Source organism: Pleurodeles waltl, chromosome 1_2 (assembly GCF_031143425.1).
Source record: "Pleurodeles waltl isolate 20211129_DDA chromosome 1_2, aPleWal1.hap1.20221129, whole genome shotgun sequence".
NCBI classification, from domain to species: Eukaryota; Metazoa; Chordata; class Amphibia; order Caudata; family Salamandridae; genus Pleurodeles; species Pleurodeles waltl.
Window position 1 is genome coordinate 1,231,813,876 of NC_090437.1, and position 14,801 is coordinate 1,231,828,676.

Consider the following 14,801-nt stretch of genomic DNA (forward strand, 5'->3'; position numbering starts at 1 on the left):
CTGAGACCCCCCCCCCCTCATGAGGTGAATACTGTAATATGGGAACCGCGCTGTCTCTCTTACCTAGGGGTTAGGATGTATCACGACTCACAAGAAATCCTCGAGGGAAATGTAGTGAGAGCCTTGCAGTCCATTGTCTGTAGCGGGTAGGGTGGTACTTATTAAAATGATAGTCCTGCCTAGGCTATTATATTATTTTACAGTATTACCGATATGGATACTCGGGCCACCTTAAGGGAACTGGAAACACTAGTCATATCATTCCTGTGAGGCAGTGGGCGGAGGAGAGTGGCATTGGCCAAACTTCAAAGGTAATCCACGGATGGAGGGTTGGCTGTCCCTGACTTTGAGGCCTACTTTTTGGCGGCACAGATTCAGTGGCTCACACAATGGATAGCAAGCAGACAGGATTCCGAGGCTTCAGTGAAGCCATTCACCCCTTCGCTAACATGATTAGTGGAGGTGCTATTGGGGATCAGATGCAACAGGGTGGGGGACTCTCCTGAATTGAAATCCATGATTCAATGCTAGACAAGCTCCTTATCCAAAACTAAGATAAAGACCCCCTGCTCCCCAAACCTTCTCCTGCTGTCCATATTGGCGCTACCGCATAGGGGTAACTGGGAGGGGCTCCAAACCTGGGATGCAGCAGGGGTACAAACAGTGGGTACCCTGTTTAGGGACAGGACAATTACAACATTCGTGGACCTCAGAGCAGAGTTTGATCTACCGGGGGCCACTTTTTGCTCTACGGCTCAGTCACTGTCGGTATTTGGGGTCATTGGCGAGCGGGATTGGTGGAGCCCCCAATACAGACAACTTGTACCTATCTGACGACCTCAACGGGTAAGATAAAAGCGGTCACAAATTTATATGGCAGAATATGGTTGGATAAGACTCTCCCGTTGGCTCAACTTAGACTAAAATGGAAAGATCTGGGCGCCACTATCCCTGACAAGGCGTGGGAGCAAATACTGGAGGGCTCCCCCAGGCCAACTAGAAATGCCAGATTCAAGCTTATTAACCTTTATGTGCTGCATCAAGCTTATCTAACCCCCGGTCAGATTAAGAGGCATTTCAGCACAGACGGAACAAAATGCCCTAGGTGTGGGATTCTCTGTGCAGAATTCAAGCACATGTTTTGGGATTGCCCAACACTAGGGACATTCTGGGGACAGGTGACCCAGACAGTGGCAAGAGCAGTGGACAAGGTGATTCCCTGTACAATGGGCCATTGCTTACTTGGATTGTTCCCACACATGTCTAAAACAAAGGTCACTAGCAGATCCCAGGACCTGGCCTATGTCTTGGCCAAGAGGGAGATTGCCATGACTTGGAAAAACCTGACAGGCCCAAAGATAACTCAATGGAAAAGGGAATTAGAAAAATGGGCTAAATGTGAGGGGGATGCCCTTCTCAGGGAGGCCAAAAGAGGGATGGGATCTCTAGAAGTAGCAAGGGAAAGGGACATGGTAATGGAAGCCACGGAAGAAGGTGACCCGATTGCCCGGACTCCTGAATAAGAGGCGAACTAATAAAACCGGACCACATCACACCTGACAGCAGGCATCCATACTGGGCAGGCCCTTGATGCTGTCTCCTACAAGGGATGGTGGCGCACACATGACTTCATCGCACAATGTTCATCCTGCAACACGAATCTCGACTCACTTGGGGAGAGGTGGGGGGATGATAGCAAGTTTTTAAAGACCCAGCTCAATAGTATACTTAACAAGAGTTGAATAGGCTAAGCTATTGCACCGGAAAATGTTGTACTTCACTATGACTGTATGATCGTTTAATGACTGAAAACGTCAATAAAAATGTGTTTACGAAAAAAAAAAAAAAGGGAAGGCATCTCTTTGTCGGGTGCTATTCCAGATTTCAAAATTATAGAGGCTCCATCTTTTACACTCAAGACTTTATGCCCAAGTTCTTCCCACAGATAGGTAGAAAGTTTAGATCTTGTGGCCCACTTGCACAAAGAACCACTCAAACTGGTAAGTCAAATTTCTGTCCTAAGTATTGTAGAGGGTGGTTTAAAAAAAAGTTTCCCTCAAAAGGACAAACTATTACCGCAGACCCTTGGGTGCTGTTTACAGTTTAGCATTATTCCATCAACCTTTATGCTACTGCCTTTCAAGAGTTACTCCCTAACCTTTTCACAAGACTTAGGCTCTTTAGTATATAAAGAAGTTCAATTTATTCTACAAAAAACAATACAAGAAACTAACCTTCATCCATCCGGTTTCCAGAGTACTATTTTTCAGTTAAAAAAAAAAAGATACATATAGTTATAAACCTAAGACATTTCAATCAGTTCATAGTAAACCATCATTGCAAAATGTAGACTACAATTCTTATAAGAATTTCCCCTTATGTGGGGAAAGGTTGGTCCGTATAAACCTCCGGGAATCAAAACTAACGATCCTGGTTTATCCCTCTTCAGAAAATACCTTTAATTTCAATGAAACAATCAAACATACCTATTTTCATACCCTCCGTTCAGATTATCATCAGCACCTTGGAGTTTCACAAAAATCATGTAACTAGAAGTTGCAGTCCTCACATATCAGGATATTCGTTTGTCTATTTATCTAGACAGTATTTTATTTAGGTCCAGGACATATAAACTCTACAGAAGCAAACACTTATCTCATCTTCAAGATTTGGGCTTTATTCTCTATCCGGAAAAATTCATTTTGAATCCCTCAAGACGAATTAAGTTTTTGGGTTTTCTAATAAATTCAGATACTTCCACTCTACATCTCCTCCTGTCCAAAGTCAAGCATATAAAATTTGAATTTTTCAAATTCCCCAGATCTTATCCATTTCCCTGAGAACTTTAGCAAGAATTGCATTTCTTCTCTAAGATACAAGCTCTTTTTCCAGGACCTCTTTATTATTGAGACCTTCAAAGATTGAAAATCCGCCCCATCTGCAAGTGTTTGCTTACTTTGACATAATAGCTCTACATCAGGATTCTCAACTAGAGCTTCAGTGGTGGGACTAAAATGCCTGGAACAGCAGAACAGTTTTTGCTTCTGCCCTAGATCTAGCATCAGAGTCAGATGCAAGTCTGCAGGTTGGGGTGCCCGAGGTGTTCAGTTCTTGACTGGAGGTACATGGTGACAAGACGAGTCTAACATACACATAAATTGTTTATTGATGCTTGTGGGATCCTTTGCAATTCGAAGCTTTGTTAAAAAATATAAGTTGTTCTAGTCTCCTGCATATGAACAATCTGGCAACAGTCAAACACAAATCATCTAGGAGGGGAAGATCATCCAGTTCTTTAGCAGAACTGACATAAAAGGTTTTTGGGAGTTCTGCCTTCATCACAATCTGTCTGTCAGGGGCGAATACCTTCCTGGATGCCTCAACATAAGGCAGATTAGTACTCATGGCATCTCCAAGAATCAAGCAATTAGACACTTCATCTTTCCATATTCAAACAGATTTGTCACAAATGGGTTCCTTTTCCAATAGGTCTCTTTGCCTCACATCTGAACTCTCGCCTTCAGTGCTTCTTCAGTTGGAGACAAGATCAGTTAGTATTGGTAATGGACACTTTGTACCAGGACTAGTATTACCCATTTCCTCAATTTATTATGATTAACAGAGTGTTAGCTCAAGTCAGATGCCCGAAAGCATCCTTAATACGGATAGCTCTCTTTTGGCAGTGCCCAAGTTTGTTGGAACTGGCAGTAGAATTTCCAATCTTCAAAACTATTTTTCCCAGGCTACTTCTCAATTCTCAGGGCCACATGCATGAAGTTATATTGAACATAACTCTGACCCTAAATTCTTGGAAGATTTCTGGTCCACTATAGGCATTTTGTCAGAAGTTGCAGAATATATCTGAAAATCTCGGGCCCTGGAACCACTAAAGCATACAGATTATCAGGAGCTGTTTGGTCAAGCTGATGGTTGGGAAAGTCTGTTGACCACTTTTCAGTTGATGTCATCTTAATTGTGAACTTCCTGGCTTCAAAAGCTAATGATGGTAAAACTCATTGGACAAGCAGTTCTTTTTAATCCAACTGGAGACTATCCTCTTGTATGCAGCATTTTAAAGGGGGTAATATTTTATAATCCTTCTCTTATAAAGTACAGTCAACTGCAGGATGTTAATTTGGTGCTTAACATGTTTGTCAGAAGACATTTCATTATCACTTAAGAGGATTTCAGCAAAGTTTACCATGTTGTTGTGTTTAGTTTCCATAAAACGTCTTTCCAATGTAAGCGCATTGGACATTTTGACTAGACATTTTACACCTGAATGAGTGTTTTGATGTTACAAAATGAACAAAGAAAAATTGTGTTTCTGTTTTCGATCCTTATTTCCCCAAACAAACCTAAATTATGTGTGGGTAATTGTTTAAATGTCTATGAGAAAACCATCAGTCCTCTCACAACGTTCTCTGAATGCTAACTCCTCATTTCCTTCAGAGTACCTCACAAATCAGCATCTTCTCCCACTTGCCTAGACAGATTAAATGGATAATGTCCATGGATAGTATTGACACTTCCATTTTCGAAGCCCATTCCTCTCTGGAGCAATGGCATCCAAAGCCTTTTGGGCAGGTTCACGTTTAGAGGACATTCTCCGATCAGCAGATTGGGTCAATACTAATACATTTCGTAAATTCTACAGCCAACCCACAGCTACACCTACCTGATTGTTAGTAAACATACTTTAAAAATAGCATAACATTAGCAGCCTTGCCACAAAAAAATACAATTTCCAAGTGTTTCATGAAAAATAGTATACGTTTTATTAAAGACACAGAGGCAAGTATTATCCCACCACTTTGAATTATTTTCTCTTTGTCACGCATTTCAGTGCCAACCAATCAAAGAAATTCTGTTTGATAAGACGTTTTTAGATTATTTCAATTGAATTTTTATTTACTATTCAAGAAGCACCTGTACGAACGATCATTAGGACGCTGCAATATACTGCAGATGTCCAGATTCCAGGAATATTTACAGACTTTTCTAAATAACTTTTTACCTTATTATTACCTATTTCTATAGCTTTTCCCATTCTACTGTTACTACATAATACTTAGTTTGCCTTCTTGCTCAAGGAGAGGAGATAGACTGCAGTCATGATAGGTATTGTATGAATCCCTCAATGTTGATCAGTGTTCCTTTTAGTACTACTGATGTCTTCCCAATGGCTTGTTTTTCTTTAAAAAAAATTGGGAAAGAAGTTTATAGTTGTTCTTTATTGCTGCTTCCAAAATCAAAGCAAGATTAGAGAAGCAGAATACTTGCCTCTCTAGTATTTAAAAAAAAAAATCCTTCATTAGGCACTAGAAAAAGCTATACATCTGTCCATAAATCCTCACTCAGACAACTTTCGGCCCAAAATCAATAGGCACAATTCAGAAGAAAGTTTCAATCCATAAGCAGTTGAAAATGTTGCTGTTCACTTCCTACCATGCCAGCTGTCTGTTGGGCAATTTTTGTTTTGTCAGCTGCTTTTGCTCTCCTGGACACTCTTAAGTCATAAGTCTAACGCACAACACAAGTATCCCCACTCGAACAAAACTTACCAACAGAGAAAATTTCGTGGCCATCCGTTTTCAGTATTTCTGACCCCTACCACTCAAACCGCAGATGAGTGAACTTAGACGAAATGTTTTGGAACTGGTGACAGGCAGGATCATCACCGTAATTACACAATGTACTATTGTATATACACCAGGAAAAGGCTCGAGGAGTCAACTCAAAGCTAAACCAATGTTTTGAATTTCTGGCAACGGGGAGTTGTATATACATTTCAAAGAGATCAGGATGTAGCCTTTTTTGTGCAGGTATGCTATTTTTAAAAAAGCAAGAACAGCTTCTTTTTGAAGAAAAAAACGACTTTAACATTAAGAAACATGCAAATCGTGTATGTGGGGCACGTCTGACCCCTGCTGTTAGATACCCTGTCTAGGAAGTTGATTAATTATGAGGTAGCGCTCTCAGTCATGCGTCATATGCAGCAACATGCCAGCAGTGACGTAATAACTCAATCACAACAACCTGTTCCATCCTCTAAACACCCTCTCCAAGCCCCTGTACCACACCTTACAGAGAGAGAAGAAGAGGCTGAAGGACATACCATTTCCTTGGGGGGGCGATCCTGCGTTTTCCCAAACAGCCCCATGGCAGTGACACCAAGGTGTTTAAACCTCCTCAAAATACAACAAACACCTTCCTGGGGCTGAGTGAAACCACCAGTTTCACCCTACTTTACACTTCCGCTATGGATCCATCGGGGGCGGGCCAGCACACACCTTAAAGGCACCGGCGTCAGCCATCATGAAACGGGTTAACTCCCGCGAGGTAGAACAGACATGCCGTGGTTACTCAGTATTTGAAAAATACAGGATGGCACTCCGCATGTTTTAGAAGAAACTATGAAAAGTCCCATATGTATATAGGCGTGCTACTGTTATAAAAATTAAGTACGTCACCTAAACAAATCACGCGTTATACTGGAATACTGTGGTATAAAAGAATTTAATAAACTGGAATTAATTTTTCAGTCTTATGTTAATAATATCGAAGGGATGTGTTAGTGGGTAGTAGCGGTTACGTTTCAATATGGCTTCCTCTTTTGATCCATTGTATCCCGTGAGCTCATCTTTCTATGGAAAAAGAAGACGGACTAAGTCTAAAATCATGCTCAATGTCTGTCAAGCAGACGGTCCTTTGGGAGAAAAAAAAATCTTTATTAAAAAAACATATTCTGAAAACCGTGATGTGTTAATTATAGCTATTCTGAAAAGAGTAATATGTGTACTGCGTTTCTGTTGTTAATATGAAAATTAGTCACTTTGCTCCTAGTTGAAATTAACGTTCCAAAATGTGCAAATGCAAGCAGGCTTCTCTTACTTTTCAGTAATTTAAGAGAAATGAGACTGCTCGTTTTCCACTCAATTAAAACTTAACCTTTGTAAGATGGCCGTCTGATTTCAGATTTTGTCCTTCAAACTCTTCCTCGCGGTTCAGCATGCGCTAGTGACTAACTTTATTGTTGTTGTCTGTACCGTGGGGAAAACAGATGCTTATAGCTAGCGGCCGAAGTGCATTAATTTAAAAGAACATAGTACGAGAAGTATGATGCTGCTGCCCGCAGTGGGGGCGGGCTCAAAGACATGACTGAAAAATTAAACTATTCAGTATTTTTTTTTGTCTTTCACCTTCAGGTAATGGCATATAAAATAATGCACAGCTTAAATGAAAACAAAAATGCAAGTTAAGATAATCAGTGGGAAATGCACAATTGTATATTATAAAACCTATATGAGTTAATGAACTGCAAACGTCTGTGTGTGTGTAACTAGAGCCAGATAATTAAATCCTGGTTGCAGTGGAGAATAGGGAGTTGTGTATGTTTAGTGCTACAAAATCCCAGTCTGTGACAGAAAGCACTATGAATATGTAAATCATTACTTTAAACTTGTATTAAAAGCACACAGTTTCTAGTTCAACTGGTATCTTCCTTGCAATACCACCATACATCCTAATAGACCCGATTAAGTTGGGAGACTCCGGATTTCTGAAGCCAAAAATGGCTTTATTTTCACTGCTCCCTCCTGAAATTGGTCTGCTTTAATATAAGTCAATGGGGAAAATACACTTTCCAAAATGTTGGAATGTGTGAATACTACTCAAAAAGAATAAATCTGTGTCATCAGGAACTTCAAGTGATTCCATCAATTCAAGCCAATATCATTTTCCAAGCAGCCTTTACATTTGCAGTTACGCACATCTACATTTCTTTCAGAGCACAGGCATCTTGACAAGATGGCTTGTTTAGCTGTCCACTCCTCCCTTGGTTTCACAGCACGGGAGACTCCCTGACCTACATTTCAGCTGAAGCATTTCATCTATTAGAATTAACCGTTCCAAGACAGTTGCCTTTTCACAAAAAGTAGTTTAGGAGATAAAAAAGTATGAGCACGTCTTTTCCCTCAGATTCCCCCCACTTCGACTACTGCTTATAACAGCCAAGTTTTCCGATTGCTTAAGTCCATGGTCACTAATACGTTCTCTTCATCCAAAGATCACTAAGTACAGCTCCCAACGTTACATCTTTATTTAGTAACATGAGTATACAGCCAGCTCAGAGAACAGTCTTCAGCAACTGTCACTTCGCCCATCTACATTCCATTTCCCCCATTCTAATTGTCATGGCAACATCATGAACACTATAACTTGAGTATGTAATATACAACATATCTCCCTTATTAACAACATAAAACACAACGGTATTCAAAATGATACATTAACTATTTACATGTCATATTAATACAGTGTTCAATTCATTCTCTATATCTTCCTGGAATTTTCCTTTGACGACTGCTCCTCCGTAACATTATTCCTTCATGACTTTTTCTTTTATTTTCCATAACATCTTTGCCTACATTTGTTTGTTTTGTTATTAATTCATGATCATTTTTTATAAACTTATCTGTTTCTAAATCGTTACATTTCACAACATTCCTTAGATTCCATTTCTTTCCATCATCCAGAATCACGGAATATTTCATTACCTTCCGAATTTTCTTAGGATTTGACCATTTAGATTCACCCTTCTTATAGTCCTGGAATCTTCTAACTTTTACTACATCACCTACGTTCCAATGTAAATTTCTATTATGTTCTTTTCCCTTTGAGCAATATTTTTGTTGTTTCATTTTAACACCCTTTCTCATGCATTCTTCATCCACTCTCACTATCTTGTCCTTATTCATCCAAGCTGGAACAGCTATGGTGCAAGCCTTCCTACCCCTCAACAAGACAAACGGAGTTTCACCAGTCAAAGAATGTGGAGTTGTACGATAATTCCACACCATTTTCTTCATTTCCTCCTTCCAATCCAATCTGCATTTCATAGCCAACTGTATATTTTCCCCCAAAACTCTGTTAAACCTCTCAACAAGACCATTCTCACGTGGATGATATACAGCTGTTTTTCTGTGTGAAATTCCACACTGTTCTAAAAATTCCTCAAATTCTCTTGCTAGAAACTGTGGACCATTATCAGAAACCAAAATCTCCGGATATCCTTCTCTCCTGAACACTTCTTTACAAAACTCTATGATTACTTTTGTCTTTACTTCCCTGACAAAAGTAACTTCTGGCCATTTGGAATAGTAGTCCATCAGCACCACAGCATACCTACTCTCACTACCTAATATATCAAAAGGTCCACATACATCTATACCCAATCTCTGCCATGGATATTCAGGAAAATCCATAGCTGTTATCGGCGTATTAACTGGACTATGAGACTTATCACTATGTGCACATGCAACACATTCCCTCACAAATCTTTCCACATCATGATCTAAACCAGGCCACCAAAAGTCCAATCGAACTTTGAGTTTCATAGCAGACATTCCACCATGACCCTCATGAAGCGCAGTTAATACTCTATGCCGTAATGATTTCGGCACTAATAACCGATCACCACGTCTTAAAATTCCATCAATGCATGACAATTCTGCCCAAATAGACTTATAATTATGAATCTCAACTGATTCCGGCATGGAGTTACAAGAGACACGCATTCAACCTGAAGGTTATGGTGGAGGTAAGATACCGATAATTGGATGTTTTGAAACCAAAATATCATTCAAGGAAAGAAGTGCTAAATGTATGGTTTATGTTGTTGATAAAGGAAAGTTGTTGTTAGGATGGAGAGATCAACGTGCTTTAAATATCACATTAGATCCTAATAGGGAGGATCAGGTATTATTAACAGCTTCTGATAGTACAACCTCATGGGCACAGAAATTTCCAACATTATTTAGTACAAAGTTGGGTTGTTTAAAAAAATTTGTACACAAAATTATATTGAAGGAAAATATTACTCCAATAGCTCACAAAGTTAGAAGTGTACCGTTGGTTTTGCGAGGTCCTTTAAAGGAGGAATTAGAGAGATTATGTAAACTCGATGTAATTGAACCTATTGAAGCATCTGATTGGTTAAGTCCAATTGTTTTAGTACGGAAGCCGAACGGAAAGATAAGGATGTGTGTGGACTTGAGGGATTTAAACAAGTGCATATGGATTGATCGCCATCCTTTACCAAATATTGCAGAATTGTTATCAGGTGTGTCTGAAGGGAGATATTTTTCAACAATTGACCTGTCAAATGCTTACCATCAAATTATATTACATAAAGATTCTCGTCATTTGACATCATTTGTTACGCCAGAAGGTGCATTTCGTTTTAAAAGAATGCCATTCGGTTTGGCATCGGCCTCAGCTGTTTTTCAGCGGGTGATGGAAAAATTGTTGGGTAGTGTAAAGCAAGTAAGATTTTTTCAGGATGACATATTGGTTTGGGGTGTTGACAAACAGGACCACGACAGAATTTTATATGATGTGTTATGCATTCTAGATAAAGCTGGTGTAACTGTTGAATTGAATAAATGCAAATTTGCTATTCGAGAAGTGGAATACTTAGGTCATACATTGTCGGAACAAGGTATAAAACCCAAACATAAATTAATGGAGGCTATCGAAATGGCTCCAGATCCACAGGATAAGGATCAGTTACGATCTTTTCTAGGTTTGGCTGAATATTATTCAAAGTTTGTGGACCATTTTGCGGATAGAGTTAAACCCGTGAGAGAATTGATGAAGAAGGTTTGTAAGTGTGTATGGTCAACAGAAAGTGGAAAAGCCTTTAAGAATATAAAGGATTGTATTATAAATGCTGTAGCCTTAGCACCATATAAGCCAGGTGACAAACTAATTATTGCAACTGATGCAAGTATGTATGGTCTAGGTGCTGTTCTTATGCAGAAGAATAAGTATGGCCGTGAAAGAATAATTGCATTTGCTTCAAGGACGTTAAAAAGTGCTGAATTAAATTACTCAACTATTGAGAAGGAAACTATGGCATGTTGGTGGGGTATTCAACATTTTAGAAATTTTGTATGGGGTGTTGACTTTGAACTTTGGACTGACCACAAGCCATTAATTGATGTTTTTACAACGAAAGGTGCAGGAAGAGCTACTCCACGCATTGCAAAATGGTTATTCAGATTACAGGAGTATACTTTCATTACAAAATACATTCCTGGAATAAAAAATGTCACTGCAGATTTTTTATCTCGATGTCCAGTAGATGGAATGAACCATGTGGAGGAAGACGATTTTTTAGTGGCAGATATCATATGTGCAAGTCTCAAAGCAATATCAGAAAAAGAATGGAGACTTGCAATAGGGGAGGATGAAATTTGTCAGAAGTTAATAAATTTGTTGCCAAAACGTTGGAAGTGGGAATGGGATGAATCAGTTGAGATTCATAATTATAAGTCTATTTGACATTTCCCACTGATTATCTTAACTTGCATTTTTGTTTTCATTTAAGCTGTGCATTATTTTATATGCCATTACCTGAAGGTGATGAGAACGTATTAGTGGCGACGAGGATGGGATCTATGGTTGACAGCCGGCTTGGAGTACGGTGTGGAGGAACAGAGAAGGCATCTGCGTGGCAACAGTGGTTTTGACTAGGAAAACGATTTGTGGAACAGTGTGGAGGCGTTGTCTACATTGGGGAAGAAATTTTAGGAATACGCAGCATTATTGCGGTGTGTGAGGTGAAGACGCACGTTTATTTCAGAAAGGTGCACAAGTCAATTAAGGCGTGTGAAAAGCGCCGGGAGCGTTTCAACGTTCAGCATAGACCGCGTTTGTCCCGTGTGCTGAACAGCAATACTTCGTGTTTGACGCCGTGAAACCGCCTGAAGTACACGGCACTCACACGATCGATTTAGCGGAAATCAAAGCAACCGCCGTTGCTACCAAATCTCAACACTCCGTGTTGACACAGTGAAACTGACAAAGGCGTCAGTAATTGCTACCGATGTAAGCACAAGTCAATTAAGGCGTGTGAAAAGCGCCGGGAGCGTGGGTGCGGAGTGGCACACAACGTCGCTGTTGGATCCATGGAGGGGCACATTGTTGGATCCGAAAAGGAATAAAATAAACTTGAATGTACACACTGGGCGCGTGTACAGAAAAGACTTGGCACTCACTTGTTGGTGAGGAGAAGAACGCCGTGAAAGGTTTAAAAACTCGAGCGTGTCGCTGAGAGAGTTTAGATGACTCATTCCTGGTGTTCTGTTGGTGTCGACATTAGCATCCTATGCCGATAAACAAATTGAAAGTGAAGAAGGACTACGGTTCAGTGTGCCATAAAAAAGGAAAAAAAGACTTATTCATGTAAAGTGTTGAGGGTGTTGATATTGTTGTTAGTTGTTATTTTTGTGGTGATTTGTTGTAAGATAACATAAAATAATTCACTTATACATAAATACATATTCACACACATATTTAAAAAAAAATTCACATATCTACACATTTACACTAAAAAAAAAAAAAAAAAAAAATGCAATCGATTTTACCACCACCTACATTTTTGGAAGGCCCGGGGAATCCAATTATGCAATGGGAAGATTGGCGTGAAGCATTTGAAACTTATCTAGAGGCAATGGATGGGTATGCTTTCACGGCTAGAAGGAAAGTGGCCATATTGAAACACAATTTGGGTGTTGAAGGCAGAAAAGTTTTAAAAACATTACCGGGTATTAGTGGTGCAGATCAAAGCAATATTGAGAATTCAGATATGGAAGAGGAGGCACTTGATGAATATGATGTGGTGATAGGAGCTTTGGAAGAACATTTCGGTAGAAAAGTAAGTGTAGTTGTGGAAAGACACAAATTTTATTCTCGTACACAAGGTGTTGATGAATCCATTGATCAATTTGTGGCTGCCTTACGTAATTTAGCCATTACGTGTAAATTTAAAGGTCTGCAAGATGAAATTATTCGTGACCAATTAATTAACAGAACGAGCAATGTCAAAATTCAAGAAAAATTATTAGGGATGAAAGAACCTACATTAGAAAAAACTATTATTGTGGCTAAAAGAGTAGAAAATACATTTAAGTATGTAAAGGAATTACATAATCGTGACAATGTTTGTAAAATAAGAGAGTTGAGTTCTAGTAATAGATTCAAGGGAGAAGAAAAAAGAAACTTAACAATGAATGAGAATTGTAAAAGAACGTGTTATCGTTGTGGGAGTATAAAACATGTAGCGTCAGCTAGAAATTGTCCTGCAATAAAAATGAAATGTTACAAATGCAAGAGAATAGGTCATATTGCTAAAGTTTGTAGAAGCGAAGGGAATATTACTAATGTGAATTGTGTAACTGACCAAGGAAAGATTAATAAGATGTATGAGGAAGAAAAGTCAAATTCGGAGGATGAGGTTGAAGTATTGATGGTTCAGGATGGTGAAGAAGTTTTAAAACTAGAATCTTATGATACAGAATATCATCCTCCAAAGTGTGTTGTAAAGATAGGCGGGAAGGAAATATGTATGTGGGCGGATTCTTGTTCTCCTTATACACTAGTTAGTAAGGATGTATGGTATGACTTGGGGGGCATGGAGTTACAAGAGACACGCATTCAACCTGAAGGTTATGGTGGAGGTAAGATACCGATAATTGGATGTTTTGAAACCAAAATATCATTCAAGGAAAGAAGTGCTAAATGTATGGTTTATGTTGTTGATAAAGGAAAGTTGTTGTTAGGATGGAGAGATCAACGTGCTTTAAATATCACATTAGATCCTAATAGGGAGGATCAGGTATTATTAACAGCTTCTGATAGTACAACCTCATGGGCACAGAAATTTCCAACATTATTTAGTACAAAGTTGGGTTGTTTAAAAAAATTTGTACACAAAATTATATTGAAGGAAAATATTACTCCAATAGCTCACAAAGTTAGAAGTGTACCGTTGGTTTTGCGAGGTCCTTTAAAGGAGGAATTAGAGAGATTATGTAAACTCGATGTAATTGAACCTATTGAAGCATCTGATTGGTTAAGTCCAATTGTTTTAGTACGGAAGCCGAACGGAAAGATAAGGATGTGTGTGGACTTGAGGGATTTAAACAAGTGCATATGGATTGATCGCCATCCTTTACCAAATATTGCAGAATTGTTATCAGGTGTGTCTGAAGGGAGATATTTTTCAACAATTGACCTGTCAAATGCTTACCATCAAATTATATTACATAAAGATTCTCGTCATTTGACATCATTTGTTACGCCAGAAGGTGCATTTCGTTTTAAAAGAATGCCATTCGGTTTGGCATCGGCCTCAGCTGTTTTTCAGCGGGTGATGGAAAAATTGTTGGGTAGTGTAAAGCAAGTAAGATTTTTTCAGGATGACATATTGGTTTGGGGTGTTGACAAACAGGACCACGACAGAATTTTATATGATGTGTTATGCATTCTAGATAAAGCTGGTGTAACTGTTGAATTGAATAAATGCAAATTTGCTATTCGAGAAGTGGAATACTTAGGTCATACATTGTCGGAACAAGGTATAAAACCCAAACATAAATTAATGGAGGCTATCGAAATGGCTCCAGATCCACAGGATAAGGATCAGTTACGATCTTTTCTAGGTTTGGCTGAATATTATTCAAAGTTTGTGGACCATTTTGCGGATAGAGTTAAACCCTTGAGAGAATTGATGAAGAAGGGTTGTAAGTTTGTATGGTCAACAGAAAGTGGAAAAGACTTTAAGAATATAAAGGATTGTATTATAAATGCTGTAGCCTTAGCACCATATAAGCCAGGTGACAAACTAATTATTGCAACTGATGCAAGTATGTATGGTCTAGGTGCTGTTCTTATGCAGAAGAATAAGTATGGCCGTGAAAGAATAATTGCATTTGCTTCAAGGACGTTAAAAAGTG

General features: G+C 39.0%; 1 protein-coding gene across 2 annotated transcripts in view; it reads right to left on the reverse strand.

The window, feature by feature from the left end:
- The window catches only part of LOC138250038 (charged multivesicular body protein 3), a 331,776-nt gene that overhangs the window by 108,850 nt on the left and 208,125 nt on the right, over positions 1–14,801 (reverse strand). The window contains exon 1 of one of the 2 annotated variants that reach the window (XM_069204412.1): positions 6,119–6,275. The exons of the other annotated variant lie outside the window; for it this stretch is intronic. Within the exon in view, the coding sequence (XP_069060513.1) occupies positions 6,119–6,163 (45 nt within the window). The 5' untranslated portion in view covers positions 6,164–6,275. Of the gene's footprint in view, positions 1–6,118; positions 6,276–14,801 lie in introns of those variants that run through there. 2 annotated transcript variants of the gene reach the window in all.